Source organism: Micropterus dolomieu, linkage group LG04 (assembly GCF_021292245.1).
Source record: "Micropterus dolomieu isolate WLL.071019.BEF.003 ecotype Adirondacks linkage group LG04, ASM2129224v1, whole genome shotgun sequence".
NCBI classification, from domain to species: Eukaryota; Metazoa; Chordata; class Actinopteri; order Centrarchiformes; family Centrarchidae; genus Micropterus; species Micropterus dolomieu.
In genome coordinates this window covers 11,336,076-11,362,146 of record NC_060153.1, presented here as the reverse complement: position 1 = coordinate 11,362,146, position 26,071 = coordinate 11,336,076, and the positions used below count along the sequence as shown (strand labels likewise).

At 39.6% G+C, this 26,071-nt stretch overlaps 1 protein-coding gene across 3 annotated transcripts in view; it reads left to right on the top strand.

Moving 5' to 3' along the window:
- ctnna2 (catenin (cadherin-associated protein), alpha 2) overlaps positions 1 to 26,071 on the top strand; it is a 370,589-nt gene that overhangs the window by 256,426 nt on the left and 88,092 nt on the right. For 2 of the 3 annotated variants that reach the window (XM_046048451.1, XM_046048452.1), the window contains one exon: positions 5,361 to 5,513. In XM_046048451.1, coding sequence (XP_045904407.1) covers positions 5,361 to 5,513 — 153 coding nt within the window. Of the gene's footprint in view, positions 1 to 5,360; positions 5,514 to 9,899; positions 10,197 to 26,071 lie in introns of those variants that run through there. The other variant, XM_046048453.1, reaches the window with a different exon arrangement.

Here is a 26,071-nt window from a genome sequence, read left to right as displayed (position 1 = left end):
TCTTCCCATGCTCCATGATAGATGTCATATGAGAGCTATTACTTAATTTTTGTTTCACTTCAGCCATGACTCCAGCTGTTTATGCTGTGATTGCCCTTGACATTTTAATAAGAAACTTTCCCATGCTGACCCTAAGGTACATACTATGTGTTCTGAATCGCAAGTGAAAAGTAACAGAAACAGAAATGCAACCGTAAACATTCAGAAACCCAAAGCAGTTTTCCCTTTCAAATCCATCCATTTGCATGTTTTAAGATTATTGTCTATATCAAGTTGGCAGAGTGTCATAATACAAGAACTTAAGGACTCAAAGGCAGACTCGGAACAGTTCGAAGGGGTAACAAAGGGTTTTATTGAAAAGTGCAACGGAGGACTGGCTGGTAGGTTCCAACAGGGTAGAATGGAGAACACGAAGGAGGGGAGTTTGTCCAGGCAATATGTGAGCAGAGCGGGGTGTGGCATTCAGCAGAGTTCCCGGAGGTAGTGTGATCCTGGGCACAGAGAAAAAGAGTTTAATCCAGGGAGACACAGAAATTACAAGGAATCTTACTGGAGTAGATAGTTGGCCTTGACACATGTACCACATGTGGTTAACTGACGATCTGGCGAAGAATGTGAGGAGGACTGGGGTTGAAATACTGCAGGAGCTTGATTAGTGGAATGAGGACCAGGTGCACCGCTGGAGCCAGAGAGTGTAGCCACGCCCAGACAAACACAGACAGAAAACACAGGGAAGGGGGGAACAAAAGAACACAAGGTAGTGGGGAGATTCTGCAGTACCACAACACAGAGTCTTTCTCTGAAGGCGTGTGTATAGTATATTTGCAATCCTTTGAACATGAATTAATGTCTTTGTTTTTGAATCATACACTGATGATCAGGGATGTTTGCAACTGTGCCCCTCATGCTTTTTGTGACAGAGCAGGTGTCTAATCTCACAAAATGCAAACAGTTTCCCTGTTAAATGCAAATGCGCCATATTAATGATAATCTCATCTTTGAAAGATAACACAGTGTGAGCAACATATAAATTATGTCTGTCAAGTTTTCTTAAGCATGTGCAGCACCCTAATTTTATCACTAAGCTTCTTGTTAGGCACGGTGATATGACGTGGGATTCACTGATTTTAAGTTTTACCTATGTCTCCTCTTTGGATGGCAAAAGTAAAGAGATATACATGATAAGAGGCATGGCAGAGGGATAAGAGGAGGATGTGTAATTATACTATGTCTCCAACAATCAAAATTATGGGATAGCAAAGCCATTAATAGCAACCATTTTGGCAACATCCTTTACAGATTCCCTTTCATGTGTATTTAATTATTTATTTATTTTTAATTGAAAAGCACATGGATCCATTAAGGAACTCAACCATGTATTAATTAATTTATTAATCATTCAAATGTCTCAAATACAATACTGCTAAACATTAAAGCGAGAGTGTGGGATATTTACATATAATTCTTTGGTGGGTTAAAATCAACTAGCAACTGGACTTGGTTGAAGGTACTTGAAGACGTTTCACCTCTCATCCAAGAGGCGTCTTCATGTCTGACTGGCTGGGAGGCTGGCCCAGCTATTTAACCTATGTGGGATCATTATTAAGGTGGTCGTTAATGTTCTTTGCCATTGTGATGACGGTTGTTAATGGTCATTGGATTGGAGGTACATATACATGATCATCCCTTACATTCAATCCCTCGCCAAAGTAGTTCACAAAATGCTGATGAAGCCTACCACCGCCACATAAATCTCTCTGTATTTGCAGTATACCAGAGGTTTTTAATCTAGTGTCTGTGGTGACATTTCTGCGCTGGCACCCCAAGATGTTGTGAACCACATGAGCATAAGTGAGAGTGGTTGTTGAGCCACAAGGTTGACCTTCCGATTCATCCCAGGTGTTAGATGGGGTTGAGGTCAGGGCTATATCCATGCAAGAGTAAAACACCAAACTCAGAAAATCATATCTTTATGGATTCTATTCATGAAAGTTCAATTTTGACTTTGGCTTTAACACCATCGCATTGATCTTGCTTTTTTGCACATGTGCATTAGCATGTTGAAACCACGAAGGGCTCTCTCCAAATTGTTGACACAAAGTATACTATTACTGTATGGTAAATATTACTGTATCTTGTAGCATTAAGATTGAACTTGAAATGAAGATTGAAATGAAGTGGCCTTGCCCAAATCATGAAAACGTATAGCATACCTTTCTCTTTATCTTTCTATCTGTGTATCTGTAGTGACAGCACTCTTGGCTCACTGCTGTGTTTCATTTGTAACATATTTCCTCAGCCTACATGCTGCCAGCTAGCACGCCAATTGCATTTTGGAAGAAAAAATGTATGGCCACAAATGAAACTCGGTGTACAATATCAACACCCATAATGTTTCTCAAGTAATCTAAAATAAACAAAAATACATGTAAAACCAAAACTTGAGCTTCAACCTTTGTGGCACTGCACTACTGGGGAAACAAATAGCCACTCCACTAACTTTTAATGAGCAGAGCCTTCGCTATCCATTGTAATTCCAGGTCTGTTTCTTTTTAAATGTTAGTGAAATACTGAGGGAGTGTTAGAGGAGAGACGGTGGGGGTGGAGCATGGAGGGAGGTGAGATCTGAAAGATTGAAGATGGATTTCTGTGGGAGGGGTGTGTGGGCATTAGAATGCTGATGGTGCAGAGAGACTGTGACTTGGGAAATCACTCGTCTGTATCATTTCTCCACTCAAACCCCACCGTCAGAATGAGTTTCACTGTTGGGCACTCATGAGTATCCTGAGGCCTAGCTCTTTTACACGTATCCTATGCATATGTGTTCCTCAGTAAGAACAATAACAATTTGTAACTCACAGGAATGTTTCTAACCAGCAGGTGTACAAAAATGATTTCTACACTCAGTTCGGTACCTTCAATTCAATGTTTCAAAAATCGTATCAGCTTTACCTGCCAACCAAAAATAAAAGCCAAAAATAAAAGCTTTTATCATTAGATTCAAATTAATCCATGCCTGATAAAGAGATACTGTAAAAAGTCAAAAGATAATTTCTGTAAACAATAGTGCCTTTTGAGGGTCATTTTAACAGAGATTAGGATGCACTGTACATAGAGGATCATTTTAAGAATCTCCTGGTTTAAACACCCAAGTGATCTGCATCACAACAGAAAAATGATGGAGTGCCACATATGTCAATTATTGCATCTTGATCCTAATCATTTTTGTAGAATAATTTGGACAGTGTCTATTAATGATGCTAGTCTGTTTTAATGCTTGAGACCTGGTAGGATAAGCCTTCCACTGGCCAATAATGCATTCTTGTACTTTCTGCTCTCAGCATTTCCGTCATTGTAGGTTCAATGCTAATGATGGAAAAACATATGACAGAAACATGTGCTGTGTTCTATACTATACTATTTGTATTGTATATTAATGTTCATAGTATGTCCATAGTTGCAGTTAGTGTTCAAGAAATGAATGTGCTGTACAGTTTTGTAGAGATGTGACAGATCAGTAGTACTGCATTGTTTATCCATGTTTTGATATTTTACAGTTGTAACAGTTCCTTACAGTGCTTTTATTTTTGTTTGGGCAGTTTAGTTTATGCCTATTTTATTATGCATATTTACTACTTTGACAGTAGTTAAATTTCCCAGTGTGAACATACTACAGTCCAAACTTGGTTATAATTAGTATGAAGTATCAATTCATGGCACAGTGATAGGTTGTGAGTAAGGCAATTTACACAATGCACAATGCAGCTCAACAACATCTCAGCATTCCACTTCATTACTGTTTGAACGTTGGAGAGCTACTCCAGGCCTACGAACAACCCAGATCTCCCCCCTGCCCACCTTTCCCAGAACGATGGTGTGTTCTGCCTGCTGCAACAGCACCAACGTGTGAAGACAGTTCGGGCAATGCAAGATTTTTATCTCCTCCTGATTCCTCACCCTTCCTGCCAGGTGACACAATAGCAAGATTAGACAATTGGACTGGTGCAAATCTCTTCTCTTCTGACTGAAAAAGATTCAAAATTCACAAATCAAAAATGTCAAAGTTTATCAGCGTTTCAAAAAACACCTGAGGTTTTGGTCTTGCATTGCATCTAACTACACATCACGTCAAATTAGTGATCCTGGATTATAGAGTTCGGGATAAAGGAGTGCTTGTAGAGTATGGACTTCAGGTTGTTTACAGTACTTGCACACCTATCATGGCCACTAGACTAGCCAAATCTAGTCTCTTTCCAGAGGCAACAGATGATTATCTGCCCTTAGGAAGGCATAATTCACCATTGTTCTCCTCTATGTGGACTGGTAATTAAGTTTGTAATTGATGCAGGTTATTTAAGTGTGACTGACAGACTTACATATGATTTTTTGTTGCTTAAATTAATTTTCCCTTGTCAGTCCCAGCTATTAGTCTTCCCTAACCTTGCCCGTGCTGCTTTCACATTTTTAATTCAGGAATATGGTGACAGCGTTTGCTTTACATCTAATTATAGAAGATGGCTTCAAACGTCAAACACATTTCTGTCGTCCATGTTGTTAATTAAACACCAAGTTTAATGTCATAATTTGTATGTGTGGAGAAGTGATAACTGGACAGACTGAAGAGAGTTTTGCCTGTGTTAGCACACCCATGAGTTTATGCTAATACATGCAATTTACGCTCTTCTGGTTTGTAAAGACCTTAATTGTGTGTGATACTTATTCTTGCATTGCTTATGATGCTGATGTGGTAAAGAAATTCTAACAAAGTGTTAATAAATTGTTTTGACTGGTACCACTTTTCTATTCTGCAGTAATTGTTATGTTACCATTACAATTTCACACTAAAACAGTGTATTAAACTTGAATAAACTGTGTTGATAATTATGAATATGGTATATTGTTAACAATTTACCGTAACACAAAGTAAAGGCTTTGAGAATCCACTTACTTTCCTATAGTGTATTCTTGTCTATCTTAGTACTGGTCTCATGTGATATCCCAGTGAATAGCATCAGGGTCCATTTACTGTCTTATAAAAAAACAGTCCCCTGCCAGATTGATACAGAATGATTCCATAAACAAAGATATAAGTGCGGAAGCCTGCCCCTAGTAAAAGGCCTTATGGGAAAAATCACATCTCATACCCGTTGAGAGTTCTCCTGTTTTACACCTTCACACTTGCTTTGTCTCTCCCTCTCTCTGTCCTTCCACCCCAATATGGTGACTACATCAACAGCATTTTATTCATCGTAATCATCACAATGCTAAATGATTTGTAATAATTGCCAAATGTAACAGTAATGTAATCTGCAATATTATAATGATATGACCTCTTCCCCTTGTCTCCCTCTTTCTTCTAGTTGAGAAAGGCGGTGATGGACCACATCTCAGACTCTTTCCTGGAGACCAACGTCCCTCTGTTGGTGCTTATTGAAGCGGCTAAGAGTGGAAATGAGAAGGAGGTCAAGGAGTACGCCCAGGTGTTCCGTGAACATGCTAACAAGCTGGTGGAGGTCAGTCATGAATTATACATGAGGGGCTTACCTATATCTATTCCTATTATCAAAAGTTAAAGAATCACATGCAAGTAATGTGCTAATATGTGATCCATACAGATCAGGTTACCATGGTGGTGCCTAAAAATAAGACTTCAATGCTCAGAAGTGTTGCTTTTACTAAGTCTAAATATACATATTAGATATTGGCAAAAGTATGTTTTATTTTTTGGTATTATTTGATGGCAATTAGAGAAACTGCAACAGAACATAAACAATACATAAAAACAATATGTCCATGTACACGAACAAAATATTCCACCTTTTCAGACACACACACACACACACACACACACACACACACACACACACACACACACACAGGACCCTGGGAGGGAATCTTCAACCAAGTCCAGTTGCCCTTGACTTTAACCTTGTTTGGATAACCATGGCCTGGATGACTGAGAATCTTCACACACACACACACACACACACACACACACACACACACACACACACACACACACACACACACTTCCTCTTGTATTCTGCCCTAGTCTTTTATGTACATTCTTGCTTTCACTGGTTGAATGCCATTCAAATAGCTTTTCTTCCAGACACTGGGGAAATGTTGCAGTATGGCATCTTAGCAAAATCACAGTAAATCTTACTTCTACACATGTTCTTCTTCTGAAATTTTTGTGCAGACGTTTGTGGCTGAAATCCCATCACAAACCACAGCTTGAAGTGTCAACTGTCATTGACTTTTATTTTGATTTTACAAATAGCATGCTTGGGGTGCGGCTTTGTGTGCAAAGCTTAGCTGCACTGAGTAATTCTGCTGCTTGCAGCTGGAAAATAGACCTGTCGTTTTTCGTTCCTTCTGTGTTTCACTGTGGTGATACAAATAGCCAATCACAGCCCAGCCTTACAAAAAATGTCAAATTTAGACAGTCCTTGATAACAGTTTGATCTTTATCTTCTTGATTCAATGACATACATTTCAGACTAAACCAGTGGTTCTCAAACTGGGGGATGGGGGCCAGCTGGTCTGCAAAGTTTTCAGGCAGGATTGAGACACACTGTCGGGGCCAGGAGCCTTCCTGATCTTCTGCCTTTGGAAGAGGTGGCTCACGTCCTCTTCACAGATCTTGAGTGCAAGTGAGGGGTCAGAGGGGGGGGGTGACTGTTTGAAGATGATGTTGGAGCGGGGTAGAGGTGTGACTGTGGGCTTTTCAAATCTACAATAAAAGCCATTCAGCACATCTGCCAGTTGTTGAGTACCAGCAGTGTTGGGGGATGGTCTCCTGTAGTTGGTGAGTGTCCGCAGGCCTCTCCACACTGATGCAGGGTCGTTAAAAGCTGTTATTTAGCTTTTCAGCGCAGCATCTCTTTGCAGTTTTGACCTCTTTAGTCAGCATGTTCCTGGCCTGGTTGTACAGGACTCTATTCCCACTTCTGAAGGCCTCCTCCTTGGTCTGACAAAGCTGCCTGAGTTTCGTTGTGAACGAGGGTTTTTGGTTGATGTATGTGCGGAAAGTTTTAGTCGGCACACTCATGTCCTCATAAAAATTGATGTAAGATGTCACAGTGTCAGTTAGTTCGTCCAGGTCAGTGGCTGCAGCCTCAAAAAAACTCCAGTCAGTGCAGTCAAAGCAGGCCTGTAACTCCAGCTTTGACTCGTTAGTCCATGTTTTCACAGTCTTTACAACAGGTTTAGCAGATTTCAGTTTTTGCCTGTATGTTGGGATAAGATGAACCAGACTGTGAGTCAGAGAGTCCCAAGGCTGCACGGGGAACAGAGCGATAGGCGTCCTTTAATGTTGTGTAGCAGTGGTCCAGTGTGTTAGTGTCCCTGGTGGGACACTTAATATGCTGTCTGTACTTTGGGAGTTCATGTCTGAGGTTTGCTCTGTTGAAGTCCCCAAGAACAATGAGCAGGGAGTCTGGATGTTTTTTCCCCACGTTAGTTATCTGGTCGGCCAGGTGTAGTAACGCCTCACTAACACAGGCCTGAGGTGGAATGTAAACAGCGACCAGAACAAATGAGGAAAACTCATTCAAAGGTTTACAGTTTATAAATAATGTCTCTAAGTGAGGGCTGCATGATTTTTCCAACACTGTGACATCTGTGCACCAACCTTCGTTTATATAGAAACAGAGTCCGCCTCCCCTTGTTTTTCCCGTGAGCTCTCTTTCGCGATCTGCGCGGATGAGATTAAATCCCGGTAGGTGAAGTGCGCTGTTGGGATGGACAGCCAGGATTCGGTGAAACTGAGGGCGGCAGATCTGTAGAAGTCCGAGTTAGTTCTGTTGAGGAGCAGCAGTTTGTCCATTTTGTTGGATGGAGAGCAGACATTCGCCAGGTGAATTGAAGAGAGTGCAGTGCGAAAACCCCGCTGTCTCAGTTTAACCAGCGCGCCTGCTCGTTTTCCCCTTTTTTGCGCCTTTTCCGAAGGATCCCAAACAGAGCTGCTGCTCCTCCAACTAATAACTCCGGGAAAGTTCCGGGTTCGCTAAGGAGCGGTGGAATAGTATGAGCAGTTGAAAGTCCAATATTTTTAAGATCTCTTCTCTGGTAAATTTTACTAGAGAGGGACAGCAGAAAACAGCGTTAATGAACAAAAACACAAAAAGTATTTCGGAGGGGAATCCAGAGGCTACCGTCTGCCGCGCCATTTTATACAAGATATGAATGCAAAATCAATGTAAAAAACGCACACAGTTCATCTGTGTGTGTCTCCATGTTTTTCTTATTTTTGCTAAAAAACCAAACCTGAAAATATAATCTACAGCTATAGGTCCAAATTATTGTTTGATTTTTACTTGAGGTATATCAGCACTGTTCATAACATGCAACACCAGCCCTCATTATTTTCCTTTATGTTCTCATTCATTATGTTTTGAGATGTAATAAAATATATATTTATAGGTTTTACATTTGTAAGTGCAAACATTAGGGCAAATGACTAGAGCCAAGTAAAAGAAATAAGATGAACATATGACAATGTGGCCAACAAGCTTCAGTTTAGTTTGTAGTATACAGGTTTCTTGTAGTCTCTGGTTGTTGTTCTGGACTTGGTTCCCCCAGGGAACTTAATAGTCCTATTGAGTCACTTTTATTCACATAATGACTTCTGACAGTCTACATGTATTTTGTGGACCAGGAGAAGGCTCTTGACTGTAGTGCTTGGGGTGTCTTGGGCAGGTAGTGGAGAAATATGGGGTGTCTTGACTGTTACTAGGATCCACCTAGCCCTTGTTTAACCACAAGGATTAAAGACTATCTATCCCTACTCTACCTGTGTTTGGCTGCTGTGAGAGACAGGCATCTATTATTGCGTATGTTGTGCAGGCTATCCATGATTCATAGGCACTGTCCATCGTATCACCAAGAGGTGATATGGAGGAATAGGTGTGTTACTCAGATCTGCTTTGTACTCTTTTCACCTCAAAGGGGGTTTGGCACATTGTATTAGGATTTATAAATTTACTATCTCTGTTTTCACGAGGGGTCTGGATAGGGTTTCTTCCTTGCTATCCCCTTCTGCAGTGCGGTAGGACGGAAAGTGACCCATAACATACTGTCACTTAAAACAGCACTGCTGCTTCCTTTGACATCAGATGAGAGAGTGAGTGATATGTGTGCCCTTTTAGTCTGACCCAGCTGTTTGCTGATGAGGGAGGATCTGACTGATGCTCAAAATCTGTCGTTTGCATCCAACAACGTTAAGACTTTGTTTAGCTCAAGGACATTTTAGGCAGATGTATTCTATTATTCTCATGAAGGAAGGGGAGGGGGGTTGCATTGCTTCTGCCCTGTGCATTTGGTTTGTTATGTAAAGCATATGGCAACAGTGAGGTACACAGCAGTTGTTTGTATGCTAAGGAGATGGAGCTTTATCCCCATTCCTAGCAGAGACTAGCTCATTGGCTGTGCAATGGTTTATCACAAGCTTGTGTGTTGGCAGGCATGCACCCTGTGCAGCTATTTGTGCACAACCGTAGTAGACTATTTCATTTATTTAAAAAAATGCAACTTATGTGTTTAATAATATTCAGCATTGTGGGGAAATTGGATAAAAACTACATTTGTTCCACAAAAAATCCACTTAGATGGAGTATATTGCATAATGATCTAATTTGCTCATTAGCACATTTTTCTTCCCTTTACCAGGTGCATTTTCTCAACTGTGTTCACAAGGGGACCATTTGTGTTTTTGTAGCAGCAAATGTGTGGCAACAAAATCAAAATATAAATCTGTTCTTTAAAAAATGGTGAGTGAAAATGGCTTTAAAATATCTGTTTTACACAGTATTGATAGCCTTGTTAAGAGGGATGTGAGTGGCGATTATATGCTCAGGGTTTTTACTAACACCATGCCCCTTCTTCTGATTTCACAGCGAACCTGAGAGTGAGAATCTTGTGGAATAAGAATTTCAAGGTGTTGGAGTACCACAGAGCCTGCCTCAGTGTCAATCAGGGCCAGCAAGCTCATGTTAACAAGTTGTAACATCCCCTTGGCCCCTTCCCTCTGGCTTACCTGTTGCATGGTGGTTCACAGTTTGTTGGGCTTGTAACATGGTATATTAACATCAGTGTCATGGTAGGGGTTGGAGGAAATGGTTTCCACTCCGTAAACCAATAGAGTTATCTTAGAGGGTGAAGCATGTTTCAAATAAAATTAACTTTATGGTCAAGACGGAGCCTGGAAAGGAGTACTTGCTGGTCCATGAGTCAGTTACAGATATACTGTAAGAGACATGGTTCTGTCCCTGCCCTTTAGTAAAGTGGAGCTCTGCAGGGTTAAACAGGTTAATCATACTGTAACTGGCAGAGCAGCACATGCATACAAATTTCCGTTTCATGAGATGATGAGGTGCTTCGTCAATAAAGTCCTATTAGACATCTCCAGCTGTGATCGTACAGCAGCAGTTATAGTGTATTTTTGGCCAAGGGATGGAAATGAGTAATCAGCGTGGTTTGACATAAACTAAGCTGTCATATATTTAGAATTACACAAACTAATTATAGGAGCTTCTTGAATCACTATTAACTAGGAGTTCATCTCATTAGAGTGTTTTATACTTCAATACTGTAGATTCACAAAGGAAGTATTGAATGTGATCTTTGCACTTTTAAATGCAGTTTTGATTCATGCAAATATGGCAATACTGATACAGATGAGAATTTCACCAGGTGTTATGTGCAGTACTATCATGCAACTACTAACTATCATGTGTTTCATCAAAAAAAAAAAGTCTATCACAGTATATCTGATTATTGGGTCAGAATTAAAACTAAATGTCAAAATAAAAAAACTAAAAGTCGGCCCTGCCCCCTTCGCGTCGCAAATAAGGGTGCCTTCCAAAAAATCTATTCCTTTTTTGGGAGTGAAAGTAAGAGGTAAAACATTCAAAATAAAAGATCGGCCATGTTAGCAAGGTGATTATAGTTTATTAAAACTAAACTAAAATAAAGTTTTTTAGAAAAACTAAACAAAAACTGGATGTCACCATTTTGGTGACCTGTAACTTCAGATTAAGATAATGTGAACTAGCATGATATAAAGCTTAGGAGCAATTAATATTTTAATTATTATTATTTAATTTATTGTTTCATAACAAATATTTATCCTTGCTAAGTGGAAGCTCAACCAGCAGAGGTCACTGTACTCCCTGCTGCAGCGCCCACTGGCAATACGGTTTTGACTTGTGTTTAAGAGTAGGCTAACACTGCTACCAAAGGAGTTTGAAGCCATAGGATGTGGAGAACTTCACCTGCCTTCTTGCTACTCTTTTAATGTCACTATCACTGTTAAAAACTCTCTCAGCTTCCACAATCTACCGTTACCTCTTCTGTGTCAAAACAAAACTCTTCCAAAACAAATCTGGGGATTATTTTTTCTATTTTTACAATTTTATGACATTTAATTCGCCAGTGTCATATATAGTATTATGTTAGTTAATTAGATTAAATATATTTCAAGCGGCCTGTTGTTTCCATTAGTTATGTTGGCCTACTTATGTATGAAACCTGGTGAGACTTATTGTGAGTCAAAAAGCACCTCCTCTAGCTCTGAGGATTTCAGATCTTTTACTGCCTTTCTTAGTTTTAATTCTGTCTGATGAACCATTAGGGACAGACAGTGCTCTGCATTGTTTGTACCTGTCTAAATTAAAATAAAAGTGCAATTGAGTCTCCCAAATTTTCCTAAAGACCATTCTGAGCCGGTGTAGGGTTTGAGGACTGATGACTGGACTGGCAGGACAAAGCAGAACACCAGTCCTTCCTCCAGCACCACAAAAGAGGCCTGTTGTCACTTTCAGATATTTAGATCAGGATTTATGGTAAGCCACACCTTGTAATTGTATTATAATAAAATTATAATAATATTAATGATGTGTGTGTGTGTGTGTGTATATGTATGTATGTATGTATATATATATATATATATATATATATATATATATATATATATATATATATATATATATATTATTTTGTTTTGAAACAAACAACAGATATATGATTTTGAATTACAAACGGATTACGGATAATCCAATGATACCCAGACAAATAGCACTCCTTTCACTGGTGACTTTTTGTGTGAGGCCACAGAAATGAAACGTTTTCATCAAGTTGAAGATATCACATTAAAAAGTATAGGCTTCCCTCCAGCCCTGCTCACTCTCTCTGTTTGGTTTCATTGCAGTGTGCTCTTTAGCAATAATGCGGCATTCAGACCAAACGCGAATTTTCTCCCCGCCACATTTTCCTCACGTGAGTACATTCACTGCAAGTGTTCACACACAACACGAGAAGGTGATTTTAATGCAATAACGTGGATAAACACAACTCGCAATTACTGCAGCTGTATGAACCCAAAGTAAACATTTTGCTGTGATTAAATAGCAATAAACAGATTAAACTGATGCTGGAATAACTACAACATGATGCAGATTTGTTAAACATGCTTTGTCAGGTCTGTCAGCAAGACAGCAGGACAACAACTTCTAAAATGTTTGTTTTCTGAACGGAGTTTGGATCGATTAGGGCTATTCTATGCTAACTTGGTCACAGTAAAGTACAATGATAGCTGGAATAAAGTTACAGACACAAGTTTTCTGAACTCACCAGGTAGTTCCACCTCCTCGCTTTCTTTTCTCCAAGTAATGTCCAGTTTTATCCGGTTTTTATATAAATATGAAGTCGAACAACACTGGAACCGGATGTGCACGGAAGCTAGCTGCTGAGAAGCTCCAGTGAAGATAAATCACGTTGTAATCCCAAAAAAGCTCCTCAATCCTAAATCCCAAATGTCTAAACCTAAATGCCCAAATGCCCAATCCTAAATGTCCAAATGCTCAAATGCCCAATTCTAAATACTAATTTCTCAATCCTAAATGCATTTTTGATTTAGACTTTTAGTTTTAATTCTGACCCAATAATCCCTCCACACAGTATAGTTCCTATGTACATATGAATACTTGATAACTCCAGAACATACCAATGCATTCTTCCCTCTGACATCCAAACTATGGTTCTTAGTCTCTTCTTTGTCCAAAGAATAGGTATTTCATACCACATATTGGGAAATATAGAGCATAAGCTATAAGGAGGTACAGAGCAGAATTGTATCTTTTTGTTAGGGTGAACATGTATTTTACTGCTCCTTGCTATCTAAATAGCTAATACACTCAAGGCCATCCTATATACTTGGCAATATCACTGTCATTGCTGTCATCATCATTTGCCGTGCTTTCAAAGACACAGTCATCATAAACGCCACCATCACAATCCTCCAATTTATTAGGCTAATGAACATCCTAATCAATGTCACTGCAGTCATCTCCCTGATGTCAGGGAGGAGCTGTCTTAAGCCATTAGCCTGGAGTTTGGACATGATCAGCAGTATCAAAGTAAAAAGTGTCCCTCTTCATGTCAACTTTGTTTCCAGTTGATTTTGTTCCATTTGTATTCACAGTATACAATATCTATTTTCTCCATCATTGTTCTCTGTTCACCTCACTGAGGAGCCAAGTTTAGCCTGGGAGCTCTACTAATCACATCATACATCATTACAATTACACCATCTTGACCAGTGAAAAGAAAGCACTAATTATTAAGCTAGGTATATCTCTGGCATAAATACATCTAATGGATTTGTAAAATATAATGCTATGAACCTGCGATAGTCAGGGAAATGTTCCCTATTACTCCCAAATTAAAGATCAAATGTTTGGTATTGGTCATACCTTCTTGTTTAGCTCTGTATACAAAACGTTGCACACTGTGTTCATTTACAACCTTTCACATACAGTTATCCATTTACACACATTTTACACATGTATTTTTTTTTTCTAATCCTACAGTACAGTCAGACTAAATACTCTGGTACTGCACCTGTAAATATAAAATATTACTTCTGACAATCTGTATTCGCAAATTGTGATCCTTTAAATTTTTAGCTTTATTTGTAAAACAAAATTGGTAAGAAGTGGGAGAGGCATATTAAAGGAAGTAAACAGAGCATACAGAAACAAAGAAGAAGAAAGCTGTTTTTTTCTCTGTGTTTGAGAGTTAAAATTGTGGGCATCATTAGGGTTTTACAATTCCCAAGGCCCATCACCAATCCAGACTTTTTTCAGTGTGAAAGACACAACAGCAAAAATAAGTTCCCTCTCTACGATAAGAGCCCCTTTATACAAGTGTATCCATGTGGATGATTAAATGAATGCAATGTTGAAAGGAAATATATTTTACCAAAACATTTCCCATGTCTGTGCACTCATTTTTGAAATTGATGTTCAGGAAAAGTTCCATCTTCCCTTTTACAGTCATAACTTCTATATAGCCTATCTTTTATTAAATCATCTATTCTGCGTATTTTAAAGTGTAGTCTCTGTCATTTGGATGAGAAGTATCACAGCAATTATCAATATTTCAAGTCAACTGCTCAATTCTGGCTGCTATCAATGGAGACAATTATTCCTTTTCCCAAGATGAATGAGAAATTATCACCTAAATTTATATTTAATTTACTGTATTTGCCACAGCAATATTATAGGCAGTGCAGTATACCTTTTAATTAAACTTTCAATATCCTGGTCCAAATATATATATATATATATATATATATATATATATAATGCTAAGCCAAATCCCCTGGTATCCCAAATTACCTACATTGCACACCACCATACAATCCATGTCTTCTCATTTAATCGTTCCCACGTCTCATCCCATTCCCATTAATTAATAAATGTTTACAAAATCTGGAATTTACGGAGCAATGGGAGTAGAGTACAAACTCCCTTGACCATCATAACCGTACACGCACAGAGATTAGTGACAGTGCTCTTATGCTACTGTTCCTGTATTCACCGTTGGCACACAGCTACTTTGAGATACTGGATATGTTTATTGCAGCTGAGGGTTGGACAGAAGCAGTGTACTTAATTATGTATAGATTTTGGGAAGGGATATAACATAGAAATAGTTTAGTTGAGTTAAATTAAAGTCTAAATACAAATGGTTTGACAAAGTTTTAATCCCTTGGCTTGCTAGAGCTATACTGATCATGACTACTCTGCAATACTCCCCTTCCCTAATATATCTATATATAATTGTTTTTACCATTTAACACCATTCAATACAGATGTATAATCAACGTTCTATTTCCTTAGATCTGCCTCAGGCCGAGCTGGCCATTAAATTAGTGCTGCCCACACCGACATGCACTTGTTAATTTAAACACAAGATGAATATCCAATCTTTTAAAGTTATCATGGTTCCTTTTTATTGCCACTGCAGTAAGAATATATACGTGCCAGCAATTCTTGGACATCTAAAGGACGTTATGTTCCATCACTATTCTAATGTCAGAATCATTTTTTCCTCTGACCTTGACTCCATCTTGGAAGGTTTTTCTTGAGAAGCTGTGGTGTTGAAGGACACTTCCATATCAGCATTATCAATACAGGGTCCTATCTCCTCAATTCTTTCTCCAATCTAGAGGACAATTACTTAATGAGTAAGTCTTTATTTTACATGTGCGCAGTGTACTGTGCTTGATGGGGTTGCTATTATTGTTTTTGTAAGCTGTATTGTGTATTGTCTTTGTATGTGTTTTGTTTTTGTTTTTTTATTAGATGACGCAATACGCAACAGGTGACATACATAATAGACACAACAGTACATGGTGAAAATACACAAAAACAGAAACGAGAAAAAACTGTGCACAGACATAATAGCATGTTGGATGTTTAAGGCAATTTGTGTATGGGTGTGTGTGGGTGTGTTTGTGTGTGTGTATGTTCAAAAGGTAGAAAATGCATGTTGTTTTCAATATGATTTGTACTTGCATTTATATTGTGAATCCCTCACTACCCTACATTGCAGTCTTTTACTTAAGCCTTTCTCTTTACTTTTACACTCTTTACACTTTTTTTATACCTGAATTTTTCATTAGTAATAAATGGTTTATATTTTTTTGCAACAGATGCTGCAACAACTTAATCCACTAAACTGTAAATTCACTAATTAGCTACAGCAAGCATAGTATTTCCTATTTCAGAAATGTATTGTGTCTGTGGTCTTCTAGCTTTCTCTGTAGATAGCTACATTAAGCTAGGTTGTTCACTTTACCTTCATCAGTTCATTAGCTTTTTCTACTTTGGATTTATGGCAGTGACCTTACTTTTGACATGAGCAGAGTCAAGGGGAAAGACATACCTCCAGTGATTATGCATAATCAATACAGAGTTGAATGTAACCAATACTGAATTGGCCTTCAGGGCTCAGCGACATGAGACAGACTGCAGCAGTAAATATTATTCTGGAGGCCACTGCATTAAGCACTTTACTGGACAGTTAACCAGGAAGTGGATGGCTCACTGTTGGAATGGGTCTATTTGTGATGATCCGAACCTTAGGCCAACATTAATCATCTGTTTTTATACAAAGTTATTAGCCCCAGAGGAAATCTGCTTTTGGAAGACGTAGCCACAGAAGTGCTAAGAAGATACATCACACTCCAACTAATCCAACTTAGGTATATCCCTTTTGGAGTTATTTTTAGGTGAGCTCGTAGCCAAAAAAATGTCAAAACGAAAAGAATGCAGATATTCAAGTGTTGTCTCACAATAACAGATTTCCATCATTTGGATTTGTGCAGCTAAGCCTCTGAAAGAGTACAAATCACTGCAAATTGCCTTCATAAAGCATTCAGTACCCAAATGTAATCCACTTTGATTTTTCTTTTGTTTATTTTAAACTCCCGACTATATTAAATGGCATGGAATGCAGACATTTGGTACATAACACAAACAAACTACGGACTGGATCAACCCAGGATCTTTCCTCACTGATCTACACACAATCATCCATAATGTTTTTGTGCTCATCTCTGAGTACTTGAAGTTGAAATCAGCTCAGTGTTTCAGAGAGAGACGCTCTGTTCATCAGTGTTACTTTTAACTGTCAGGTCACACCAGAGGAGATGATATTTAATAACCATTGTTACCATGAAAGAAATGGAGGAAGAACTTGTACAGGGAGACAATGATGATGATCACATTGGGTGGATACTGACTCTGCCTAGTAACTTATATATTCCCTTGTGGTACTTTGGCTTACGTTAGCGCTAAAAAACCTAACTGTTATTACAATATTTTACCCCGCACTTGTAAGAGTCTCTGAGGGTTTTTGTCTGGGGCTTGTTCATGTTGTTGTGTTACTTGTTTCTCATGTCTCTCAGAGCTTTTCTACCCATCAAAGATGTCTAGTGGACACACATCTGAATCTCTTAACACATTATAGGGCATGTCAGAACAGAAAATGTACAGTCAAGTCAGTCCATTAGAATTCAGACACAGAAATGTGAAGTGGTAAAACTCTGTGCAATGGTACAAAAAAGATTTTTAGTGGTATAGGGTGTAAAAAAGCACAGTAGACTCCGTCATCAGTCAAGTGTCAATGTGGGCTGCATGAAATCAGATCAAATTGGATAAAAAATTAATTTTTTTCTTTATGTTAAAGGAATGCTTGGCTTCAAATTTAACTCTGACCTGCTAAAATATGTTCTGTATTTAACTGCAAACTAAACTGATTAATTAATTAATTCAACTGATGTTATTTTGAGTCCTGTATTGTTAAGAGCCATTTAGAGAGATATGGCAGTCACAAGATACAGTTATCACTTTTCAAATGTTTTAAAACTGTGTGGCCAGGGGGGTTACGGGAGGGATGGGTTTAGAGGGAGATAGATGAGGCAAAGATACTGCATGGCGTGAAAGAGACAGGTGCATGCCATTGTTCTGAAAAACAACGGGAAGTCAATTGTTGTAGTTTGGTTTGCTGATTTAGCCCACTTACCAGCACAGTCAACAGTAGTAGTTGGACCCGTTTATGGAGGCAATTAAGGTATTTGAAGTAGTAAAGTGAAGTGATTTTTGATACCAAGAGCATCACAAGCAGAAACTACAGGAGGTGCCCATTGCCAAGGCAGGAAAATCCTATATGGTGTGTTTAGTGGCAGAGTGGTTATAGAACATGGAACAAGAATAACCCATAATATTATGAAAACATTAGCAAAGACAGTCAGTGGGTAAATTTAAAGATCTAAAAAACATGTTTCTCACATCAACAGGACATTGATATAATTGAAATCCCTTCCTAACAATTTACCCAAAACAAATACCCTCTCTTTAAAACATAGGGAACAGTCAGTAACAGTAACTTATTTACTATATGGCTGCAACTTGATTTAAATGCAACTTCAGTGATAAAAGTATGTGCACAATCCCAGATGACATGCACATTCAGAGAACATTGTTGCATTCACAAATAAAATGATAAAACTTAATTATTTAACTAGAAAGGATGAAAAACATTTTTAACATTTCCATTAAACATCTTAATCACAAAGAGTAAATCTTAAATCTTGCTTTTCAAGTAATCCTATGAATCTTCTCACCACTTCGTCTCTCTCTCTCTCTCTCTCTCTCTCTCTCTCTCTCTCTCTCTCTCTCTCTCTCTCTCTCTCTCTGTCAAAAATGTTTCCCCTCAATAGCAGTTACTGAGAGCAGTTTTAAGGGTGGTCTTAACCTGATGAAATGAAAAGCATGGTAATCTGATCGATACTGCCACATGCCACAACCAGTAAGTCCAAGTGAATGGAAAACTCCCTCTGCGAGGCTGGACCAATCAGCCTAATATTTTTTTGTGCATGTTTGTGGTGATTTAGAATTTTTTGCTCTGTTATATCACTGACTTCTCACTCCTTTTAACCAGCCAGTGAAAAAGTACGTTATTTATGCCAATGTTAACATAGTTGTCCTTATTAGCTAGGCTACCTGCTAATAACTTTTGAAGGTGGGTCTCCAACATTGACAGCGTTGTGTTGGACTGATTTGTGCAGCAGTGTTAATGATTCTCTGCATTCAATTCACACACGGTGCTAAGCGAATATATGCGCTGTGTGCAGCTCGGTAATCAAATACGATTTTACCCATTTTAAATAGTAAAAAACAAAACAAAATCGAAAATCAATATGTGGCGGTCAGCGTTGATAATATGGCGGGCTGCCACAACTAATCAGCGGTCGATCGGCAGTCGCCAATCAGTATGTCTGATCTACTCAAGGACGCATCAAAACGGCTCCCCGACACATTTCTGACACATCGCCAACGTCTGCCAGATATCTAGCATGCCAAATATCTGGAAGAGTCAGCCGACTCAACATCCATATCCAGCCATTGAGAACAAGCAACTGGCAAAACACATTTTACTCCCCTCCAGCTCTCTCTGTAGCACAGACAAGCCCTGCTACCTGCGTGTGCTAATCCATCCTTTCACTAATGTTTTTTGTCTTTATAGTAATTGCTATTTTTATAATAACAAACAACAGGTGTTTCATGTGTAGGTTCGCGTCATTTCCCGCTTCACATTTCATGTGTGATTTCTTGACAAAACATGGGTTGGAGACACGCATCGGGTGACAGAGTCCTTGTCAGCTCATGTAGTGAGTGACCCCCTGTCACTGATCAGTCATGTAGTGTGAACGCCACAGCGACTTCAAGACTCCCGTCACAAGATGGCAAGTTGTGTAGTGTGAACGGCATGGCCATCGGCCCACGCTGAAAGTTGTGTAGTCTGCACAAGGAATAAGCTAAAAATGATCACTCACATTAGCTATTTTTCTGCCAAATTAATACTTTAACTATACTTTCAGTAAATTGCTCATGCTAGTAAGCAGAGGTAATGTAAATCAGTTACAAATGATACCATGAACTGTCCTCTTGCAGTGGGTTGCTAGACGATACTGTATATTTTATTGTGTACATTGTCTTACAGATCACCAAATGACATTCGAACAACAGTTTTATATCAGCAAAATACAATACAAACAAACAAAAAAATCATTAAATTATTATTATTATTATTATTACATACATAAATGAATTGTGAAACTTTGATTTTAATAATGTACACAGATATTTGGGATTTTTTCCTCTTGGCTTCTTAGTTAATTTCCCTGTGACTCAGTCACCATGTATGAGGAATGCTCATCAGCCCTTTATTTCTGAAGAATGCAGCCTAGAATGTAACCAACCAATCCTTTAACCTCAAGCTGACATTTATATTCTTTGTGTTACATTTCCACTGTCCCTAAAAGGAGAAACAAGAGATAAACAAATGGCAATTATACCGCTATCAAGCAAGTATTCAGCAAAGAGTGTCCCCAGCCTGGCCCTGCAGTGCTTTGGGGAGTCAAGTCAAGGGTCCATTATCTCTCACAGAATGCATGAATTGGTGGAAATGTTTGTTTGACACATTTTACCAAACCTTGCCCAAACAAATTGCCATGAAAATAAGCTTAGCTCTGAGACAAAAACGACGTCAGCATTCCCGCTAAGAGCTGGGATAGCTTCTGTAAAGGTGTTACATGACAAGAAGCGTCGGAATCCTGTCATGTTATTCAGATATGACACTAAGTGGATTACACGAGATTAAGTATGACAAAGGAGAAAGCGAAAGAGGAATACGATTTGACATATCACCATGCTTCCGTGCTTTGAACAAGTAGACTTCCTATGGTAATGTGATATATAGCCCAGCATAAATCCTTAATGATGTCATGTGCCCATGGGTGGCTTAGTCATATCACTTCAGATGCTTTTTTGCCTCTGATTCATGTATCATCTTCATTTTGCAGAATGTGAACAATACAGTATTCCAAAATGCAGGATGTCCTATACATAAAATGGATTTTATCTCATTAGTCAAGACATGATTAATGTTCAGAATGCGTTCTAAGGACACCATCATTTCTGGTAAAGAAATTATTAGATGTTGACCTTGAACTCAATGTGATCTTGTTGAACAATCCATAACATTATATTCAATTTGCACCACTGTGTTTGACATTTAGTATAGATTAAACGATGGGGATAGCTCACTGCAAACAATAACTTATAACTAAGCAATGCAGTCACTTTGTAGTTGAACTCTGATATGCATAGTGTGTGTGTTGTTTTTCTGCCAAAGAGTATTTTTACTTTAATAGTTTTCGTACATTTTTCTAATGATACCTCTGTACTTTTATGTTAGTAATATTTTGTATTCAGAAACTTTACTTGTAATGGTGTTTTTTTTACATGAATGTATTGGTAATTTATGCAAAAGATCTGAGTTCTTCTTCTGACATCTAACTCTAGCATCAGTCCCTCCAGAATTTCACAGCCTTTTTTGTGATTGTTGCGGACTAAAATGCCTAATTTCGCAGCAGCTTTTCAAAAAAATTGCAATGAAATTGATTGGGCTAACCCTGAATAGTCGAAGATTCGATGGGCGGAGCCTGATTCGCCAATCTCACAAACGAAGCTTCACAACAGCGTTATGGAACGAGGACCATGCCATTTTGGCTCTATGGGGGTGCTCAATGTCTGATTTTACATAGAACTACCAGTTTTTTCACAATAAGTTAATATACAGCCTATTACAATATTAATTTTAACATATAGGCTAATGCTGTATATAAAAGTGTGAAAAGAAAGAAGCTTTTAATAAATGTTTTTGAAGTGTATGAATAAATCCAAAATTGTAAGGGGTCAATGCACATGTGTGGGCGTGGCTTTTGTGTGTGTGTGTGTGTGTGTGTGTGTGTGTGTGTGTGTGTGTGTGTGTGTGTGTGTGTGTGTGTGTGGTGGCTGAAGAGACGGAGCCCCAGCTTCATTGGTGTTGTGAGGCATCTTGCGAGACATTCGGATCATCTATCACCATTGATGAACCACACAAACAATATTAGGCCTATATCGTTTTTAAATGGTAGGCTACTTGGCATAGACCCACGAGGACCCGCAACGTGCATGTCATTGTCAGCCGCACACAAAACTCGGCACAAGACCGGTGAACAGCAGGCGAGCAGAGAGAAATGGTTAACAATAATCCTCAGTTTAGCTGGAAATGTACAGTGTGAGTTACACTGACTAATAAATAGAGACTGCAGCTCTGCAGCTTCTCAAGATCAAAGTGGAGCTACTGTGTGTAACACCACCCACCCCCCGCAATCACCGCCACACAAACACATGTGATTCGACTATCAGTCAACTATAGGCAAGACTTGACAATTCTGATTCTACTATGTAAATCCTTAGTCGGGGGCAGCCCTAGAAATTGAATACTGAATACATGGGGATATGTTGATTTTGTGTAAATATTTGCGATTGCAAAATCCAGGAAGGACTGATTAGCATCCCACAACATGTTTCTTCAGTTTTCATTGTTACCATACAGTTACCAACGAGTGGAAATAATTTGACAGGCAAGGGTGGGACAAAGCTGTGTGACTTAGCTGCCTTCCAGCTAGTAAGCAGAGGTAATGTAAATCCAATGCATTACAAATGATACCATGAACTGTCCTCTTGCAGAGGGTTGCTTGATGATACTGTATATTTTATTTATTGTACAAATTGATTTATGGGATACAGATCACCAAATGACATTCCAACAACAGTTTTAAACACAATATACATACATCCGGTACCTACACAATATAATTTGTGGAAATTTGATTCTAATTATATACACTGACATTTGGCAATTTTTCCTCTTGGCTTCTTTGTTAATTTCCCTGTGAGTCAACATGTCTGAAAGGGAATTGGTCATCAGCGCTTTTTTCTGAAGAATTACAGCTGTGCCCTAAGATGCAATCAACCAATCCTTTAACCTCGAGCTGACATTTATATTCTTTGTGTTATATCTCCACTGTCCCTAAAAGGAGAAACGAGAGACAAACAAATGGAAATTATACCGGCATCATGCATGTATTCACAAAAGACTGCCTCAAGCCCTCCTCTGCAGGCTTAGGAGAGTCAAGTCAAGGGTCCATTATCTCTCATAGAATGCATGAATTAGTAGCAATGTTTGTTTGACACATTTTACCAAACCTTGGCCAAACAAATTGCCATGGAGAACCCGTTGACTCGCGGCGCGTGTAAACTGTCTTCCTGTCTGATCACCGGAGCAAAGAGCGACCCCGCGGGGCCAAGCAACTACGTTGTGATTTTAAGAACGTTTCTAAGACCGACATCTTCCCTAATAATAAAATAAAATCAGCATGCAGTGTGTGGCTATCCACTTTTCTATGGCTTTTGATCGCTTGTCTTGCTTTCTTCCACACTTTACATCCAGCGTAATCTGACGAAGCCTCCGTCCCTTAATACAGAGGAGTCTTGTACTGGAGTCTATAGTTTTTCTCCTGTTAGAACACTTACAACCAATTCGACAATTATGACATCATCTTGTCACAAGATCTCTGACGTAATTGCTGACGTAATCTGCACTCTGCGCATGCGTTGGCGTCTGTAGCCACTTGTCGGAAGCTCCGTCTTAAACCTAACTCTTATCCAGTTTTAATCCACTCTTTTTCGTTACATTTTTTATATCCTTTTTATTTAACTTAAGTTTTACGTGGGTTAAGGATTTTAGCCATCCGACATGGATTTTAAGCTAGATGACCGTAAAAACGCGATCAACGCTACTGATCGCAACAAAGCTCCGGTGACTATGCTAGCCGAAATAACTCTGCCCCATGAGGACTGCACACTCCTTAAGAAAGCGAACAAGAAAATTGCTGACCTTATGGAAGACATCCGACGACTTTCAGAGGAACTCAAAGAGAAAGATTCCCTGCTGACTGGCTTTATGGATGTGGCTTCAGTACAAGCCAAGATTGTTTCTCTTAGCGCAACCGCTAACATCCAGGACACCGTGTTTTGGGACCCCTCTAGCCTTCCCAGGCTTTCATCCTGCTTGACTCCAAAGCATCAGTCAACCTGGGCTGAAGTGGTGGTCCGTGGCTGCAAGAGAGGCTCGGATGGGGCTGCCTCTCCTCCGCACATCGGCCTCTCCAACCGCTATGCGGCCTTGTCTAACGACACTCCGGTCCATCCAGCTGATGCACCTGTGGCTTCGAGTCTCCCTGATACGGATCTCTTTCGGCGCACTGTGCCTGCCGACACTGTTGCATCTCCTTCACCGGCTACATCTCCTGCACTGGGCCGCCGGTCTGCCGCCGGGCCTGATCGGCGGCCGTCATCCCGGTCAAAAACCTCCGCTTCCCGACGTAGGATCCTGAAGGAGGCTGTGCTCAGACGCTCCGGAGGCCGTCTCTACCCTGCACCGTCGGGTAGTTCTTCTCTCAGGTCTGTTACTGCTACTCCAACACAACACTCGGCAGCTCACACACTCCATCCTCAGTCCGCACGCAGTGTTGAAGCAGATTCTGCTCAGTCCTGCTCTGGAACCCCACAACCAGCATCTCCTCGTCCCCTTTTCTCCCCAACCACACTAATAATTGGTGACTCCATAACCAGAAACCTCCGTTTCTTTAACGCTACCACTCACTGCTTCCCCGGTGCCACCACGGCTGACATTTAAAAAAAACTCCAGGACCTGATGCCGTCGCTCCCGTCCTCCATCACAAGAGTGATAGTCCATGTCGGAACAAATGACACAGCTCTTCGGCAGTCTGAGCTGACTTTGTCTTTTTAACTTTTTAAAGCAGTGTGGAAAGTCCGTTTTTATCTCTGGTCCCATTCCCACAGTTGGTTGCGGTGCTGGCCGCTTTAGTAGACTCCTTGGCCTCCACGACTGGCTCCAGTCCGCCTGCAGGGCTCACCGTGTGTTTTATGTGGATAATTTTAATATTTTCTGGCAAAGAATGTCTCTTTAAGACAGACGGACTTCACCCAAACAAACGGGGCTCAGAAATGTTAGCTGCGCACATACAGCATGTGGTGCGGTCCACACATGATTTACGTGAATGACTAATCATTCATGCAGCACATCTGGACGCACCACCGCTCACTGAACAGATCTCTGGCTCACTGCCACAAACAACTGTCTCCACCTGCTGGCATGTAAAGCTGTCTGCTCCCAGCGCTGTTCCACAGACTTCTATTCCTGTCATCATCACGCATAGACCAGTAAACCGAAATGTGCACATCCCACACAGAAATAATAGTAATCTCTTAAGGATTAGGACAACTGCACCAACTCCAGCACCCAGAACAAACTCATTTAAAATGGCTCTCTTCAATGTGAGATCACTTTCAAGTAATACTTTTATCTTAAATGATTTTATCTTGTCTGCAAATCTAGATTTTATGTTTTTAACTGAATCCTGGATGCAGATGAATGACTATAGCCAGCTAGCTGAACTGTGTCCGCCTCAGTATGATTGTTTTAGTCAACCGAGGGTCAGTGGTCGTGGTGGTGGGCTAGTGAAATGTAAATGTCATCAAGTACGCTGTGATGAATTTAACTCCTTTGAAGTTTTCACTCTTAAAGTTGGAGGGCTGCAACCGATCATATTTGTTATAATTTATTGCCCCCCAAAACCGCCTGGAGGATTTTTATCAGAACTTCCTGAATTTTTATCTACTCTGGTTTTAAATTATGACAGAATTGTTTGTGGCGATTTTAATATTCATGTTGATGACCCCAACAATGTTAATGCAACTAACTTTTTAAATATGGCCACTTCTTTTAACTTCAAACAACATGTCAAAGGGCAAACACATAACCGTGGTCATACACTGGACTTGGTTTTTACCCTGGGTGTCAGCATTTCCTCTGTGGAATTAGTGGACATGACCATATCTGACCACAGATGTATTGTTTTTAGCTGTGATTCGCCAGTTACTCATGCCGCCTCACCAAGTTCCGTGTGTTCTCGCATCTTTAATGAACAAAGTGTTTCAAAGTTTTGCGCATTCTTTCAGAGTGGTGTCAATCAGAGCCTCTATTACCCCCACTGCCTCTTACTCAGAGGTTCCTCACCAGCAACAAGAGAGTTTTAACCAGTTTTATCCCATCGACTTGTCTGAGCTTTTAAAAAAAGTATCACAAATGAGAGTGTCCTCCAGCCCACTTGATGTAATACCTACAAAATTTTTACTGAAAGTAATAGATTCTGTTGGGCCCCATTTGATCTCTGTTTTCAACAGCTCCCTATCTACTGGTTGTGTCCCTGATTATTTTAAAACGGCTTGCGTGAACCCACTTT